This window comes from Somniosus microcephalus, chromosome 10, assembly GCF_052327205.1.
Source record: "Somniosus microcephalus isolate GS21.2 chromosome 10, FLI_Smic_1.0, whole genome shotgun sequence".
Classification (NCBI taxonomy): domain Eukaryota; kingdom Metazoa; phylum Chordata; class Chondrichthyes; order Squaliformes; family Somniosidae; genus Somniosus; species Somniosus microcephalus.
The window spans coordinates 137605833-137622993 of NC_140996.1; the positions used below are offsets into that span (position 1 = coordinate 137605833).

A 17161-nucleotide genomic window follows, 5' to 3' on the forward strand; every position below is an offset into this window, starting at 1 on the left:
ATGTAAAAAAAAACATGTAAAAGAAGAATTATATACGTGTTGTATAATATATGCCACTGGTATTAGAGAAAAATAGGAATATACTGTGTGCATAGAATTATTCCCCTGCGAAAATACACCAATTGCTAGCTGTAAATCTGATGAGAAGGTGCTTTTGTTTCTTAGTATGCCATCATATTTTTGAGTATTCATTTAAGAACCTTGATTGCCCCAATTCCTGACCAAAATAGCATTACAAATACAGTCATTGGCCTGGAATCTGGCGAAGCGTCGGCACTTGTTGCTGATATTGAAGAAAGCTGCCCACAAAGATCTAGCGATCTCTGTGGAGTGAATTTCAGCTCTCCCAACCTTAGTTTGAATCTGGTGCCAAATCAAGGGAATTTCCAGTGTCCAGCAACAGTGATGTCATCAAGCAGGCTGAGCAGCCAATCACATTGAAGAATTCTCAGGCAGAAAACCAGGAAGTAAAATGCATAGATTCCAAATTATTTTTTTATAAATTTTACAGAGATCGAAATAAAGATTGGGAAGTACAAATAGGGTTGAGGTAGAAGCTGAAATATCATAAAGAAACTTTAAAAACATATATATTATTTTAAAAACCATGTAATTCTTATAGTAATAGAAAATGTTGACATTCCACAAATATAAAATTAGTTTTTCAAGGCTAGAATGGTTGTTCAGCAGACACTACGCCGTTAAAAACCCAGTTACACTTTTTCAACAAGGCTTAACTTTTTCAGGAGGTTATAACCATGATATTCCAGCATAATAGAGGAAGTTTTTGTCCCTCAGTGTGATTTGAATTGATTGCTGGCTCTGGGGAGTTCCACAATGCAACCTGTGGCGGAGCAGGGAATGACTGACTGCAACTTTTGGATTTACGCGTTTATTTGCGCATGCGCTAAATCCTGAAGTTGCTGTCAGCTTCAGAGGGGTAATGACGGCGAACGCTGACAGTTTCACCATCATTACTACGGCTAAGTTCGGGCCATTATATTCACCTTGCAGGTGATACCAGTTTGTTGACTTTTTTTATTATTCATTCACGGGATGTGGGCATCGCTGGCAAGGCCAGCATTTATTGCCCATCCCTAATTGCCCTCGAGAAGGTCGCGGTGAGCCGCCGTCTTGAACCGCTGCAGTCCGTGTGGTGAAGGTACTCCCACAGTGCAGTTAGGTAGGGAATTCCAGGATTTTGACCCAGCAATGATGAAGGAATGGCAATATATTTCCAAGTCAGGATGGTGTGTGATTTGGAGGGGAACTTGGAGGTGGCGGTGTTCCCATGTGCCTGCTGCCCTTGTCCTTCTAGGAGGTAGAGGTCGTGGACTTGGGAGATGCTGTCAAAGAAGCCTTGGCGAGTTGCTGTATTGCATCTTGTAGATGGTACACACTGCAGCCACAGTGCGCCGGTGGTGGAGGGAGTGAATGTTTAAGGTGGTGATGGGGTGCCAATCAAGCGGGCTGCTTTATCCTGGATGGTGTCGAGCTTCTTGAATGTTGTTGGAGCTGCACTCACCCAGGCAAGTGGAGAGTATTCCATCACACTCCTGACTTGTGCCTTGTAGATGGTGGAAAGGCTTTAGGGAGTCAGGAGGCGAGTCACTTGCCGCAGAACACCCAACCTCTGACCCGCTCTTGTAGCACAGTATTCGTGTGGCTGGTCTAGTTAATTTCTGGTCACTGGTGACCCCCAGCATGTTGATGGTGGGGGATTCGGCAATGGTAATGCTGTTGAAAGTCAAGGGCATTAGTTAGATTCTCTCTTGTTGGAGATGGTCATTGCCTGGCACTTGGGTGACGCGAATGTTACCTGCCACTTATCAGCACAAGCCGAAATGTTGTCTATGTCTTGCTGCATGCGGGTGTGGACTGCTTCATTATCCGAGGAGTTGCAAATGGAACTGAACGCTGTGCAATCATCAGCGAACATCCCCACTTCTGACATTATCAGGGAGGAATGGTCATTGATGAAGCAGCTGAAGATGGTTGGGCCTAGGACACTGCCCTGAGGAACTCCTGCGGTGATGTTTTGGGACTGATGATTGGCTTCCAACCACCACAGCCATCTTCCTTTGTGTTAGGTATGACTCCAGCCAATGGAGAGTTTTCCCCTGATTCCCATTGACTTCAATTTTACTAGGGCTTCTTGATGCCACACTCGGTCAAATGCTGCCTTGATGTCAAGAACAGTCACTCTCACCTCACCTCTGGAATGTTTGGACCAAGGCTGTAATGAGGTCGGGAGCCTGGCGGAACCCAAACTGAACTTTGATGAGCAGGTTTTTGGAGAGTAAGTGCTGCTTGATAGCACTGTTGATGACCCCTTCCTTCACTGATGATTGCGAGTAGACTGATGGTAGGCTGATTTTTACTAAGTCATTTGCCAGTCCGTACTATTTTCACGTAGTCTAAGCTATCAATTGTTCCAAAAAGACTTGCAGAGTGGTGCCTGCTTAACGAAAACTGTTAATGACAACAGCAATAGAGGTTTGCATTCATATAGCACTTTCAACATAGATTACATTCCAAAGTACTTTACAGAAAGTAAGGGAAGGGTTGCTGAGCATTGGATGTAGAGATTAGGAGGGGTAAACGAAATGGTTTTGAGAAGATTTCATCATCCAAGGAGCAGAGGGAGGGATGAAAGTAGGCAATGTTGCGGAGGTGAAAATAAATGATCTTAGTGATGGATATGAAGCTCAGCTCAGGTTGTGTGTACGGCCGATGAGGATGAAATCAATGACATGTAAGGGAATTTGTGGTAGGGGCTGAAAATGATGGTTTTGGTCGTCCCTTTGTTCAATTGGAGGAAGTTTAGATGCATCAGTGATTGATATTGGACAGGCAGTGTTTCAGCATAGACATGGTTGTCGAGTTGAAGGAAATGGTGGAGAGGTAAAGCTCGTTGTTGTGAAAGCTGACCCCATGCCTGTGGATGATGTCACCAAGGAACAGCATGTGTATGGGAAAAGAGGAGGTGGGGGCAAGGATAGATAATCGCTGTGATACTTGGATGCTGTAAATTTCTGCTGAAATAAGCAAGTTATTTCTATTTTGAACAAACATGAATGTTCAGAAAATTATAAAATGATCCTTTCCTTCCCATCTTAATTCATTCATTTTTACATAAAAAAGATTTTGACTGGAACCCAACACTTGCAAAGACATATTTGTATAGATTACTTTGTATGAGATACCAGCCTACAATTTTCCAATATGCATTGGCTACAGGCAAGGTACCTCAGAAACTTTACCCCACTGAGTAAGTTGGTCTTCACAAGCATGAAGGTCTGAACTTCTGCATGTGTGTGTTTGTGTGTGGATGTAAGAACCTGTCAGGTAGTGGATATTGAGACTTGTGCCTTGCTTCATGGATTACTGTGGGCTTTTTGTTAAATTCTGTATGGTGTTAGAATCATAGGGGGGAGAATTTGTTTTAGCCAGTAAAGTTGCCGGTGGAGTTAACGGCTACTGAAAATGACCGCAACGCTAACGGAGCAAAATTCGTCTGGGGGGGGGATGGAGATTGTTGGGGCAGCGCTTACATGCCGTGCAACGCTGTCCTGGTGGCATTACTGGAGGCATCCGACCTGAAGTTCGCATGCAGGAGCGGCGTTGGAGCTTCGCACAGCCTCTGGAAGTGAGGCTGTGGAGCATGCAAGGAATTATGGACAATGAAAAGGTCTGAGAATTAAAGGGGCCATGCACACTGAAGCAATACAAATTAAAATGAAATGAAACAATGCAGTTTTCAGCCCTTTCTGCCTTTTAAAAAATATTAACATTAAAAAGAAGTCCCAAATGTGAATATTCAGCTCTTAAAGCTGAATTTCCTTGCTCACCTCAAAAAAAAAAATGGGAAAATGCCTCAGCCCTAACACAAATGGCTCAGCAAGCCAGGGAAGGGGCACCCAGGGTCTTGCACGCAGCACTTGATCTTTGTGCAGGGGGTCAACACTGCAAGACAAGCCCTCTACCCACAGGGGCCAGGAGACCTTCCAGAAAGAACAATGTGGTAGTCCATCACCAAGGCCGTGACTGCTAGCAGTGTCATCCGCCGCCCCCCCCCCCCTCCATCCCCAATCTGGCACCAGTGCCCAAAGAAGCTTCATGACATCAGACCACTAGTCAGGGTCAGTGAATACATCTTCAAAAGTCATCTCTCCTACCAACTGCATCACTAGCCTCACACATTGCTCAATGCATGACCCCCACCTCCAGTCACTCACTACCAACATTCTGCACAAGTCACGAGGCACATCTCCCATTGCTAGCCTCACCTCACCTCCTCAGAGGAGACTGTGCAGGTCATTCTTGGCAGGAGCATGGCTGAGCCCTTGGCTAGCGGCAGGGCTGAAAGCATACAAGATGCTGGTATCCTTATACAGTGTCCTCCTTCTGGCATGCACCTCATGCTTTCCCGCCCTCCCATCCCCACAACTCCACCCTTGTGCCTTCCTCATTTCACACACCCAAGAAATGCAGCCTGCCCAGCCAGTGGGTGACCAAGATGAGGGAGATAAGAGTGAAGAAGAACAAGAAGAAGATGATTGATTTGACACTCCCAACCACCAGCGCCTCAAGGTCAACCAGCAATGACATTTGCCGTGTCCTCCACTGAAAGGCAGCAGCCTTCCACCAGCCATGCTGCAGTCATTGGGGTAACACTGCGTGACATCAGTAGGGTAGACAAAGGCACACACAAGACACAGGCGGATGATTCCATCCCGGATATTCCAGCCATAAAGGGGCTGTCTGGGATGCATCCTTTCATTTGATTCCTCCTTTTCTGTGTCTTCCTCTTCCCTCTGCCAGCGGATGCTGTAAATGTGAAATGACAGCATTAAGTGCTGGAAATGCTCAGCTGCTCCAGCAGCATCTCGACCTGAGACGTGAACTCTGCGTTTTCTCTCCATGAATGTTGCGGGACCTGCTGAGTGTTTGCAGCATTTTCTGTCTTCTCATCTGAGCCCTTGCAAGCGTCCAGCAGCACTCCCTACACACTTAAAAAACTTTTAACATCTACTGCAGCAAGCCACCACTTCAATAAAATAAAAAAAGAACCCAGTCCAAACTTACCTGAATGATGTGTGTGTCCCTTTAAGAGGTGCGGACATCGCCACTGTCAGCCTGCTTGCATGCTAGGTTAACCTGGTGTGCTTAGGACCCATTTCAGCGCTAGGGTTGAAGTTCGCGCTTGTGATGTTAAGTTGGCATTGCATGCCGATTTATGTCACAACGCCACCATTTTGTTCGGGATGGCGCTGCCAGTTAACGGCAGTGCAAAGGTAAGGATGCAAGCGGCAGCCACTGCGGGACCCGCCAGCCGCTGGCGAAAGAGTGGCGGCTGCCGTTTTAGCACCATTAAATGGCACTACGGAGTGGCGTTAAGGCCACAAATTTCTAGCCCATAGACCCTTACAGCACAAAAGGAGCCTGTTGTGCCTGTGCCGGCTCTTTCACAGAGCTGTCTAATTTAGTTCCCATATCCTAGCTTTTTCACCATAACCCTGCAAATTAGTTCTCTTCAAGTACATGTCTAATTGCCTTTTGAACGTTCCTATGGAATCTGATTCCACCACCCTTTCAGGTGGGTGTTCCAGATCTTAACAACCCTCTGTGTGAAAAAAAATTCTCCTCATTTCCCCTCGAGTACTTTTGGCAGTTATTTTAAATCTATGACTTCTGGTTACCGGCCCTACTTGCTCGATCAAAACCCTTCATAATTTTGAATACCTCTATTAGGTCTCCCCTTAACCTTCTCTGCTCTGAGGAGAATAATCCCAACTTCCCCAACCTCTCCACATAACTGAAGTCCCTCATCCCTGGTATCATCCTGGTAAAGCTGTACCCTCTCCAAGGCCTTGACAGCCTTCCTAAAGTGCACATTTGTGAAAAAGAGTTATTTCAAATGAGTTATTTTCTAAATTGAGTTGTATTAAGTGATATAGCAGGCGGCGAGATTTAAGAAAAATTAACATTTTGAGACTGTTTTGAGTGAGTTTGTTTTTTTATTTTAGTGGTTTGAAGTTTGGTAAAACTCTATATTCCACTGTAATTACAAAAGTCCCTAAGTTAGGTGTGTCCAGACTTTAGTCTTTGTGGGCCACTTGCTTACAGTGGCCCCATGGTCTACATTTAAAGAATTACAAATGAAAACATTGAAATCAAAGAATACACTTTAACACACTGCTCTCCCAAGTTAAGTGGCAGACTTAAAAATTCATTAAATGTAATTAAAAACACATAAACATTTCCTTTCCACCCCAAGCTAAATTACAAATGAACTGTTTGAATTTGCTGTCATGATTTTAGGAGTAGACTGCAGGAATACAAGTCCCGCTGCTTCATGGGTCAGATAGCCAGGGCTCACATGGCTCACCTGCCGGAGTTTGGGCAACTCTGCCCTAAATCCTGTTAGCTGACCATTGCTACCTTTTAGGTTTTAATTTTGCCAAATCAACTATTAAAATTAATTTTGCTTTCTTAACATTAAGATCTTCAATTTTTTTTTCTTTGAAGTGCGAGAACATTGCATTATCTTCTTTGTTTATAATATCCTGGTATCCTTGTAGTGCTACATATGTCAACAGTTTAATAGGTCTTTTGGGTTAAGATATTCAGCATTATTTATTTGTAATAGTTTCTGCAATACATGCTACCAATTCCTCCCAATACCCCCACAAGCATTTTTACCCGACTGCTAAACTCTCCTTCCTTCTGTCTAGACTTGCTCCAGTGTTGCTGCCCACTTGCACTCAAAAAATGCTAAACTGTCGCCATGTTGACTTAAAACAAGTTTGTTTGGGTCAGTTTATGATTTCTAAGCTGTAACTATTGATATTTTTTTAAATTCGTTCATGGGATGTGGACGTTGCTGTCAAGGCCACCATTTATTGAGTATCCCTAATTGCCTTTGAGAAGGTGGTGTTGAACCACTGCAGTCCGTGTATACTTTTTTTGTAGCGGCTTGGTACAACTGAGTGACTTGCTAGGCCATTTCAGAGGGCAGTTAGGAGTCAACCACATTGCTGTGGGTCTGGAGTTACATATAGGCCAGACCAGGTAAGGATGGCAGATTTCCTTCCCTAAAGGACATTAGTGAACCAGATGGGTTTTATGACAATCTGGTAGTTTCATGGTCACCATTACTAATGCTAGCTTTTTTTAAATTCCAGATTTATTTAATTAACTGAATTTAAATTCCCCAGCTGCAGTGATGGGATTTGAACTCATGTCTCTGGATCATTAGTCCAGTAACATAACCACTATGCTACTGTACCCAAATTATCTCTAAATTAATGTAACATTTAAATACTTCTTTGACATTTGATCACTTTTTTTGGTTCCTATTTTTAGCGGAAGGCTTAACGTTTCTTTCCCGTACTTTCCGTCTCTGTTCATCATTACAAGCATCTGATGTGGCATCCTTCAAATCGTGGCTGAGTGAGACTTGGGTTAGTCTGGCTATGGTGGACTACCCTTATAAGGCCAACTTTTTACAACCTCTTCCTGCCTGGCCTATTGAGGTAATTAATGTATATATCAATTTTAAACCAATTTATTTTACAAATGAATGGGGGAGGGGGGAATGGAAAGAGAAAAACATTTCAGTACAGTACCAGCTGAGGGAAATCTTAAACTCTGAAATCTGAGCATTCCATTTATACCCTGCTCTGATTGGTGAAGCGATGTCAGTGTCTTGGCCAGAATGATCCCTGCAATCCAAGTGCTAACCAGGCCTGACCTGGCTTAACGCTGAGTACAAATGAGACCAGGCATGTCAAGGTGTTTTAACTCTAGATGCCTAGGATGATTTCCAAACAATTTGCATGCACAGTACCTGTGAGTGTGTTAGATTTTTTTTTGCAAAGAGGGTTATTTGAATATGATGAAATGCATTTTGACAAGTGGTTATGACACTTGATGCCCTGCAGGAGATTTTTTTTTTATTCGTGTTTTTTAATGGGATTGGGCGTCGCTGGCAAGGCCAGCATTTATTGCCCATCCCTAATTGCCCTTGAGAAGGTGGTGGTGAGCCGCCTTCTTGAACCGCTGCACGGTGGAACACATCGATTTTATGCATTTTTAGTTGGCAACCTCATTCACAGTTAATAAGTAACACTGTTGTGTGTATTTTTTTAAAGAAAATTAAGCTGCCGTTTCAAAGGACATACATTTAGGATAGGTACTAGACACACACAGCACAAAGTTAGAAGAGATATTTTCACGCAGGGGGTTATTAGAATATGATATGCATTTTTAACACGGTTATTAAAGCCGAGTCAATCAAAACATTTAAGAAAGAATGAGATAAATATTTGAAGAAGGCTATGAAGGTGAAGAAAACTAATGGGTAAAGAGCAGGGAAAAGGAATTAGAATAAACAACACTGATGTAGAGCTAGTTGTCTTCTGAGCTGAAATTTCTTTGTTTCGATGCACCCTTTAATCACAGACTAACATTCTTTGTTCTGACTTTGTATATCTGCAGTTTGTGTAAACTCATAGGGGGAAAAATTGGGTGGCGCCCCTTTTGGGGCGCTAACGTCGCTGGGGCGGTAATGTGAGCACCCCAAAAAGGTTTGCACCCCTCTGCCGTAAATTCAGTAATAGCGCCCCAAGCAGGAGGTGGGGTGCTACTGGAAAGCACTCCACCTCCTGCTTGGGGCGCTACTACTGATGTTTGTGGCGCTATGTGCAACAGCGCCACGCGCGGCAGCATGTAGCGCCGTGTCATTGCAGGCCTCCTCCCCTGATTAAAGGGGAGGGGCCTAGCGCTGCGCGCACCGGGGCCCTGCTGGACCACCGGTGAGCAGGGTGCTGTGATCACGACCGGCACCCCGCATAAAAAAGGGAAAGGGGGCAGGTGCTGGCAGTCGGTCAACATAAAAATGGCCGCCCGACACCTGCCCTTTAAGTAGCGCCGCCGCTGCTGCAAAAGCGCCCCCGATCCTGTTGGACATATTGTCCAGCGATAGGTCAGGGGCGCAAGGGAAGCTTGTGGCACTGCGCACGGCGTGACCTTCCGCTGAATTTTGCGGGAGGTGTTAGCGGCACCGTGCCCGGGCGCTAGGGGATTGTGCCCCTGGGGCGCTAACCAACCCAATTTTTCCTCCATCATATCATCTTGAAGATTCATAAAGTGCTATTGGGGCTTGATAGGGGTACGCTGTAAACTATTTTTTACACTGATTGATGACCCATAGAATAATAGTAGAGACAGTGGAATGCACTTGGTGAAATAATATTCAGTAACTATAAGCTTTAACACCAATATGATTAGCTTAATACAAAAAATTATAATTTGTGAATATTGACATTTCATTGTCATCTATATGTATACATATAGGGCTAGCAATGAACAAACAGTGTATTTTATTAATTTGGTTCAATGGAGTTGTGACCACTGTTGTGATCCCAAAATAGTTCAAGGAACAGAACAAGCTCAGTGATGCTGTACATTCTGTGTGCAGCTGGGGTTGCTGTGACCTGCCAAGGTCTTTTAAAACTTTATGTACAAACTACAGAGGAGTGCACAAAATCCTAGGTATTGGACAGTTAAAATGATCCAGTATTTTACAGCTCAGTGGGGATACTGGGTGGGGGTAGGAAGGGGATGAAGTAGACACATTTTAAAGTTTGTCTGTGCATATCCCTGTATTTCATGAATCTTATCAAAGGTAAATCTGCAAGCTTTGCTTAAAATCTTGACAAATCTATCTTCTAAGACATATTGGATAATCCATTTTAAAATTATTTCTTCTCAGGTTGTTTGCACCTTTCTTAAGGAGCCCTCACTACCAGCAGAGACACTGCTGCAAAATATCTTTCAAGCTGTGAATATATATTACAACTACACAGGCAACGCAGAGTGCCTGAATATATCCCAGACTGCAACTTCCAATCTCGATGATCAAGGCTGGTATTACCAGGTGAATGCTGTTACATGTAGAGCACTATTGTGTGATAGTGGTGCAACATGAAGAACATGTTAATAAACTGCATTCTAATAAGGACAATTTTCTCTTCTATGCGGTGACAACAGATAATAGTACATGGTGCTAGGAACTTTCTGTCATTTTAATTTTGGTGCTTCCCTACAGCGACCTGGCCTTTCTGCTGACTATCAAATTCTTACAGCTAGGCCTTCCTGTGTCCCACGACATAAGGTATCCATGCAAGATTTCATTATATGCTAGAAACATGTAAAATTATTCATCTAGTTTGATTCAGTCAATGGGCTAATAAGAAATAGAAGCAGGAGTAGGCCATATGGCCCCTCAAGCCTGCTCTGCCATTCAATAAGATCATGGCAAAACATATTTGAAAGTTCTCTATCTGAATGCACGTAGCATTCGTAACAAAATAGACGAGTTAAAGGCACAAATAGCTACATATGGGTATGATCTTGTGGCCATTACAGAAACATGGCTGCAGGGTGACAATGCCTGGGAATTAAACATACCAGGTTATTTAACAATCAGGAAGGACAGGCAGGAAGGAAGGGGAGGTGGGGTGGCTATGTTAATAAAGGAAGGAATCACTGTAATACAGAGAAATGATATTGGGTCAAAGGATCAGGATAATGAAACAGTTTGGGTGGAGATAAGGAATAATAAGGGGAAAAAAACACTAGTGGGTGTAGTATATAGGCCTCCGAACAGTCGCAACTCGGTTGGACGGAGTATCAATCAGGAAATAGTTGAGGCTTGTAATAAGGGAACATCTATAATTATGGGGGATTTTAACTATCATATAAATTGGACGAATCAAATTGGGCAGGGCTGCCTTGAGGATGAGTTCATTGAGTGTATTCGGGATGGGTTTCTTGAGCAGTATGTAACTGAACCAACCAGGGGGCAAGCAACCTTAGATCTGGTCCTGTGTAACGAGACAGGATTAATTAAAAATGTCCTAGTAAAGGATCCCCTTGGAATGAGTGACCATAACATGGTTGAATTCCATATTCAGTTAGAGGGTGAGGAGGCTGTATCTCAAACAAGCGTGCTAAGCTTGAATAAAGGAGACTATGAAGGTATGAGAGCGGAATTGAGTAAAGTGGATTGGGAAAATAGGTTAAAGGATAAGACGATACATGATCAGTGGTGTACATTTAAGGAGTTATTTTACAAATTCCAAAAAAAGTATATTCCACTGAGAAAAAAAGGGTGTAAAAGAAAAGACAGCCATCCGTGGCTAAGTAAAGAAATTAAGGATAGTATTCGACTAAAAACAAGGGCATATAAGGTAGCCAAATCTAGTGGGAGGATAGAGGATTGGGAAAACTTTAAAAGACAGCAAAAAATAACAAAAAGATTGATTAAGAAAGGGAAGATACATTATGAAAGTAAATTAGCAAAAAATATAAAGACAGATAGTAAGAGTTTTTATAGTTATATAAAAAGAAAAAGGGTGGCTAAAGTAAATGTTGGTCCCTTAGAGGATGAGACCGGGAAATTAATGGTGGGAAATATGGAGATGGCAAAAACACTGAATGAATATTTTACATCAGTCTTTACAGTAGAGGACACCAAGAATATCCCAACACTTGACAAGCAGGGGGCTATAGGGGGGGAGGAGCTAAATACGATTAAAATCACTAAGGAAGTAGTACTTGGTAAAATAATGGGACTCAAGGTGGATAAATCACCTGGACCTGATGGCTTACATCCCAGGGTTTTGAGGGAAGTGGCGGTAGGGATTGTGGATGCATTGGTAATAATCTTCCAAAACTCCCTGGACTCAGCAAAGGTCCCGGCAGACTGGAAAACTGCTAATGTAACACCCTTATTTAAAAAGGGCAGTAGACAGAAGGCTGGAAACTATAGACCGGTTAGCCTAACATCTGTGGTAGGTAAAATTTTGGAGTCCATTATTAAGGAGACAGTAACAGGACATTTGGATAATCATAATTTAATAAGACAAAGTCAGCATGGTTTTATGAAGGGGAAGTCATGTTTGACAAATTTGCTGGAGTTCTTTGAGGAAGTAACATATAGGGTGGATAAAGGTGAACCAGTGGACGTAGTGTATTTAGACTTCCAAAAGGCATTTGACAAGGTGCCACACAAAAGATTATTGCTTAAGATAAAAAATCACGGGATTGGGGGTAATATTCTGGCATGGATAGAGGATTGGCTATCTAACAGAAGGCAGAGAGTTGGGATAAATGGTTCATATTCAGACTGGCAATCAGTAACCAGTGGTGTTCCGCAGGGGTCAGTGCTGGGTCCCCAACTCGTTACAATCTATATTAACGATTTGGAGGAGGGGACCGAGTGTAACACGTCAAAGTTTGCAGATGATACTAAGATGGGAGGGAAAGTAGTGAGTGAGGAGGACATAAAAAACCTGCAAGGGGACATAGACAGGCTAAGTAAGTGGGCAGAGATTTGGCAGATGGAATACAATACTGGAAAGTGTGAGGTTATGCACTTCGGCAGGAAAAATCGTAGAGCAAGTTATTATCTTAATGGCAAGAAACTTGAAAGTACTGAAGTACAAAGGGATCTGGGGGTCCTGGTGCACGAAACTCAAAAGGTTAGTATGCAGGTGCAGCAAGTGATTAAGAAGGCCAATGGAATGTTGGCTTTCATTGCTAGGGGGATAGAATATAAAAATAGGGAGGTATTGCTTCAGTTGTACAAGGTATTGGTGAGACCGCACCTGGAATACTGCATACAGTTTTGGTGTCCATACTTAAGAAAGGACATACTTGCTCTCGAGTCAGTACAAAGAAGGTTCACTCGATTAATCCCGGGGATGAGGGGATGGACATATGAGGAGAGGTTGAGTAGATTGGGACTCTACTCATTGGAGTTCAGAAGAATGAGAGGCGATCTTATTGAAACATATAAGATTATGAAGGGGTTGGATCGGGTGGATGCAGGGAGGATGTTCCAGATGATGGGTGAAACTAGAACTAGGGGGCATAGTCTTAGAATAAGGGGCTGCTCTTTCAAAACTGAGATGAGGAGGAACTACTTCACTCAGAGGGTGGTAGGTCCATGGAATATGCTGCCCCAAAAAGCTGTCGAAGCTACATCATTACATAAATTTAAAACAGAAATAGACAGTTTCCTAGTAGAAAAGGGAATTAAGGGTTACGGGGAGCGGGCAGGAATTTGGACATGAGTCTAGGTTTGGATAGGTCATGGCCCTGTGGGTAGCGGAGCGGGCCCAGGGGCCGTGTAGCCTGATCCTGCTCCTGTTTTCGTGTGTCTAATGCTGTTAGATTCAGGAGATAGTCCTGTCATAGTGGATTGGCGGTTAGGATCAGATCAGCCATGATCTTATTGAATGGCGGAGCAGGCTCGAGGGGCCAATTGGCCTACTCCTGCTCCTATTTCTTATGTTCTTATGGCTGATCTTATTCCCTTGATTCCTTAGTGCCCAAAATTCTATCGATCTCAGCCTTGAATATACTACTACTACTTTTGTATGGTGGGAAAGGCTTATAATGGGATGTCTAGTTTGGCTAACAATTCGATGGCCTCCTGAGATGCCAAGTGGAGAAATGAGGTACCTCATGTAACAGATCCTATTGGGCAGGTTGATGTGAAGTGTTCCATGGTCTGGGATTCATGGCCACAATCGCACTTCGGGTCGTCCCTCATCTTCCACTTGTGGAAAGGTAGCCACGTCGTCTGTGCCCTGTGTGGATTTGGTGAGTACTGTCCATTGTCTTCGAGGGAGGTCGAAGTCAGGGACCTCTGCTGTTGGGTTAGTGATGAGGTGTTGGTTCTTTATATGTTGCATATGTCCCACAATTCCGTCCAACTGGATAGTGTGTTGATTGATACCAGCTGCATGAATATTGGCTGCTGTTTCCCAGAATGGCCGGCGCAATTTTAAGCGCTTTCGTGGTGGCTTTTTCAAGCCTTCATGAATGGGAAGGTCGTGTTGCTTATGATTTTTTCCATCTCACGGAGCATGGTGGTATCGCGGTGATGGCAAGTGGGGCATTGTGGGACAGCACCGACAGCCATGCAGCTGGAGTGGACTTAAGCGTCCCTGACACTGCCCTCAGGGTGGTGTTTAGCTGCACGTCCACGATCTTTGTGTGGCAGCTACAGGACCAGGAGGCAGAGCAGTATTCTGCTGCAGAGTAGACTAGTGCCACTGTTGTGGTGCGATGTGTTCAGACTTTGCTCCCCCAGTGAGTTTCCGGACTAGGTTCACCCTGGTTTTTACTTTTTGACTGGTGTTGGTGAGATGAGACCGATAGGTGAGAGTCCTGTCCAGGGTGACGCCCAGGTATTTTGGGTGGGATTCATGGGTAAGTCGCCATCTGCAGAGGGAAACTTTGAATTCTTTCCTGGCGGCGTTGTTGTTCAGATGGAACGCCAACACAACTGCCTTTTCTGGATTGGGGCGGAGGTGCCAAGTCTGGAAGTAGCATTCCAGTAAGTGCAGGTGGCTTGTGAGCATCCTACTTGCTTCCTCTAGCGCCGATGCCTGTGTCAGCAGTGCTATGTCATCGGCATAGGCGAACTTCCGGGTTTGGTGCAGGGCATGTCTTGTAACCTTGATTTACTTAGTGCCCAAAAATCTATCAATCTCAGCCTTGAATATACTGAATGACTGAATATCCACAGCCTTCTGGGGTAGAGAATTGCAAAGATTCACGACCCTCTGAGTGAAGAAATTTTTCCTCATCTCAGTCCTAAATGGCCGACCCCTTATCGCGACCCCTAGTTTTAGACTGTCTAGCCAGGGGAAACTGCCTCTCAGCATCTAAATTGATCATATCTGCTCTGATGAGAGACCATCTAACATTTTATATATCAGGAATAAGAAAGATGAAGGCACAGTTAGAAATTTCTCATCTCAAACTTGCACATCAACATTATTTCAAATTATTTTGTTATCCATATACTTGTGTTGTCTGTCTTTTGTAACCAGAGTAAGTATGACTTTTCTGAATGAAATGTGATATTGTTTTCTGTTTTCAGATTTGCACTGAGGAGTCTATTGAGTTTTATAAAAACACTGCATTTCACCAATGTAGCACTGCTCCTTTAAATTAGCACATGTAAATGGTATTATAGTTTTGGCACAATCTTGAGAAACATTGGTGAGTGACATTTTAGCACGTGTCAGCGTTGGCTCAGTGGTAGCACCCCCGCCCTGAGTAAGAAGGCTGTTGGTTCAAGTCCCATTCCAGAGACTTGAGCATATAATCCAAGCTGACACTCCAGTGCAGTACTGAGTGTTGCACTGTCCGAGGTATTGCCTTTTGGATGAAACATAAATCTGCGGGCCTGTCTGCCCCCTCAGGTGGACGTAAAAGATCCTATGGCACTATTCGAAGAAGAGTTGGGGAGTTTTCCATGGTGTCCTGGCCAATATTTATCCCTCGACTAACATCACTAAAACAGATTATCCAGCCATTTATCTCATTGCCGTTTGTGGGACCTTGCTGTGCACAAACCGGCTGTCACGTTTCCTTACATTAGAACAGTGATTTTTTTTTCGTGCCGGTTGGTGACACAAGCTAAACAAAATAATAAGTGCTCTTCAAGTTCTATAGTGGCTGACTAAACCTGAGTTATTTTGTTAAATACTTGAAGACTAAGGGGGAGAAATTGGGTGGAGCCAAGCTCGCCTGGGCGCCGGATTTAGCGCAGCGTTTGGAGCAGTAGCGACCGCCGGAAATTCAGCTTGAGCGCCCCAAGAGGGACACGGGGCGAGGCGCTCCGCGTCCCTCTTAGGGCGCTGAAACTGAATATCGCAGCGCAATGTGCCGCAGCACCACACGCTGCGGCATGCTGCGCTGCGGTACTGCAGGCCTTCCTCCCATTCTTAAGGGGGAGGGGCCTGCACCAGCGCGATCAGAGATCGCGGGTGCCGGCAAAAGAGCCCGGCACCGAGGAGAAGTGCCGGGCTCTCGGAAAACAGCCGGCAATGCCGCGGGGGGCGATCAGGAGGCAGGGGATGGAGGTGCTGGCAGGCGGCTGCCGGAAAAAACGGCCGCCCCGCACCTCCACCTTAATTTGCGCCACTGCTGCCACAGGAAGGCCCTGTGAACCGGGCGCCATTTGCGAACGGCGCTAGAGGCGGTCGCTGCCAAATATCGAGATCGGGGCGGTAGCGGGGTGCTGCGTACACCGATGACGTCATCGGAGGCGGCGCAGCGCAACAGGTTAACGCCGCCATTAGTGCCCCAGCTAAATATCGCGGGAGGCGCGGCCAGTGGCACTAAAGCCACTTGAGTGCCCTCTTTAGGCGCTAACTGGTGGCGCAGCCCACCGAATTTCTAGGCCTAAGTTCATTAAAGAGGAAAAATAATCTTGACTTCTGTAAAATTTTCTAATTTACCTTTAAGAATACAGCAGAGGACTTCTAAACAACATGGCGGTGACAAGCATGATTAGTGTAAGAAAACCTGTAACTTTAAGTAAATTCTCACTAACTGTAAGGTATTAAGTTTTTTTCCCAATACAAAAACATATATTTATGATTAAGTGAAAGATCTCTGTGAGCTTTCCATATTTCTAAGTTCACTGTAACACTGGGACCTACAAGGTTTTGTTTTTCATCTTAACAGGTTAACTTGTTCCCAATGGGGAAATATTTTTATTTTCCAACAAGGTTTCAACTTCATCACTTCTGGGGTGTCTTGAGTTTCTAATGTACATACAATTTAAGCTAAGCTGTCTGAAGAAACTATTGGCCACAGATTTACATTTTTGTTACTTTTTTTTGTTATCAGACCTGTACAGAAATGGTGATGCCTTCATGTTCAGATGGCGTCAGTGACATGTTTGAACTGGTGCCGTGGGACCTCCAATTATTTTCTGATAACTGCGAGAAAGACTGGGGATTGCGTCCTAGACCTGACTGGATTACTACAGTCTACGGGGGGAAAAATATCAGTTCACACAGCAATATTGTCTTCAGGTGAGATTTTATAAAACTGCAAGACTTTTGAAGCATCATCTGGAAACCAAAGTGTATTTTTTAAATAAGAGTACACTTGCTAGTTTAGAGTGAAAGTAGAGTACTTTTCGGGAAGAAATAAATAAATCTTATTACAACCATTTTGGTGTCAGTGGTGCATAGAGACAACCTCTCGGTATAGAGAATATACAGTGGTTTTGCTGAAGATATCTGGGTAGTAGAAAGGTTTGGATGAATGGGTAGTAAAA

General features: G+C 44.1%; 1 protein-coding gene across 3 annotated transcripts in view; it reads left to right on the plus strand.

The window, feature by feature from the left end:
- Positions 1-16952, plus strand: part of prcp (prolylcarboxypeptidase (angiotensinase C)) — a 48347-nt gene extending 31395 nt beyond the window's left edge. For 2 of the 3 annotated variants that reach the window (XM_085998895.1, XM_085998896.1), the window contains 3 exons: positions 7369-7538; positions 9779-9943; positions 16726-16952. In XM_085998895.1, coding sequence (XP_085855021.1) covers positions 7369-7538; positions 9779-9943; positions 16726-16917 — 527 coding nt within the window. In that variant the 3' untranslated portion in view covers positions 16918-16952. Of the gene's footprint in view, positions 1-7368; positions 7539-9778; positions 9944-13400; positions 13678-16725 lie in introns of all 3 variants that reach the window. The other variant, XR_015079732.1, reaches the window with a different exon arrangement.
- Positions 16953-17161: the final 209 nt, after the last annotated feature.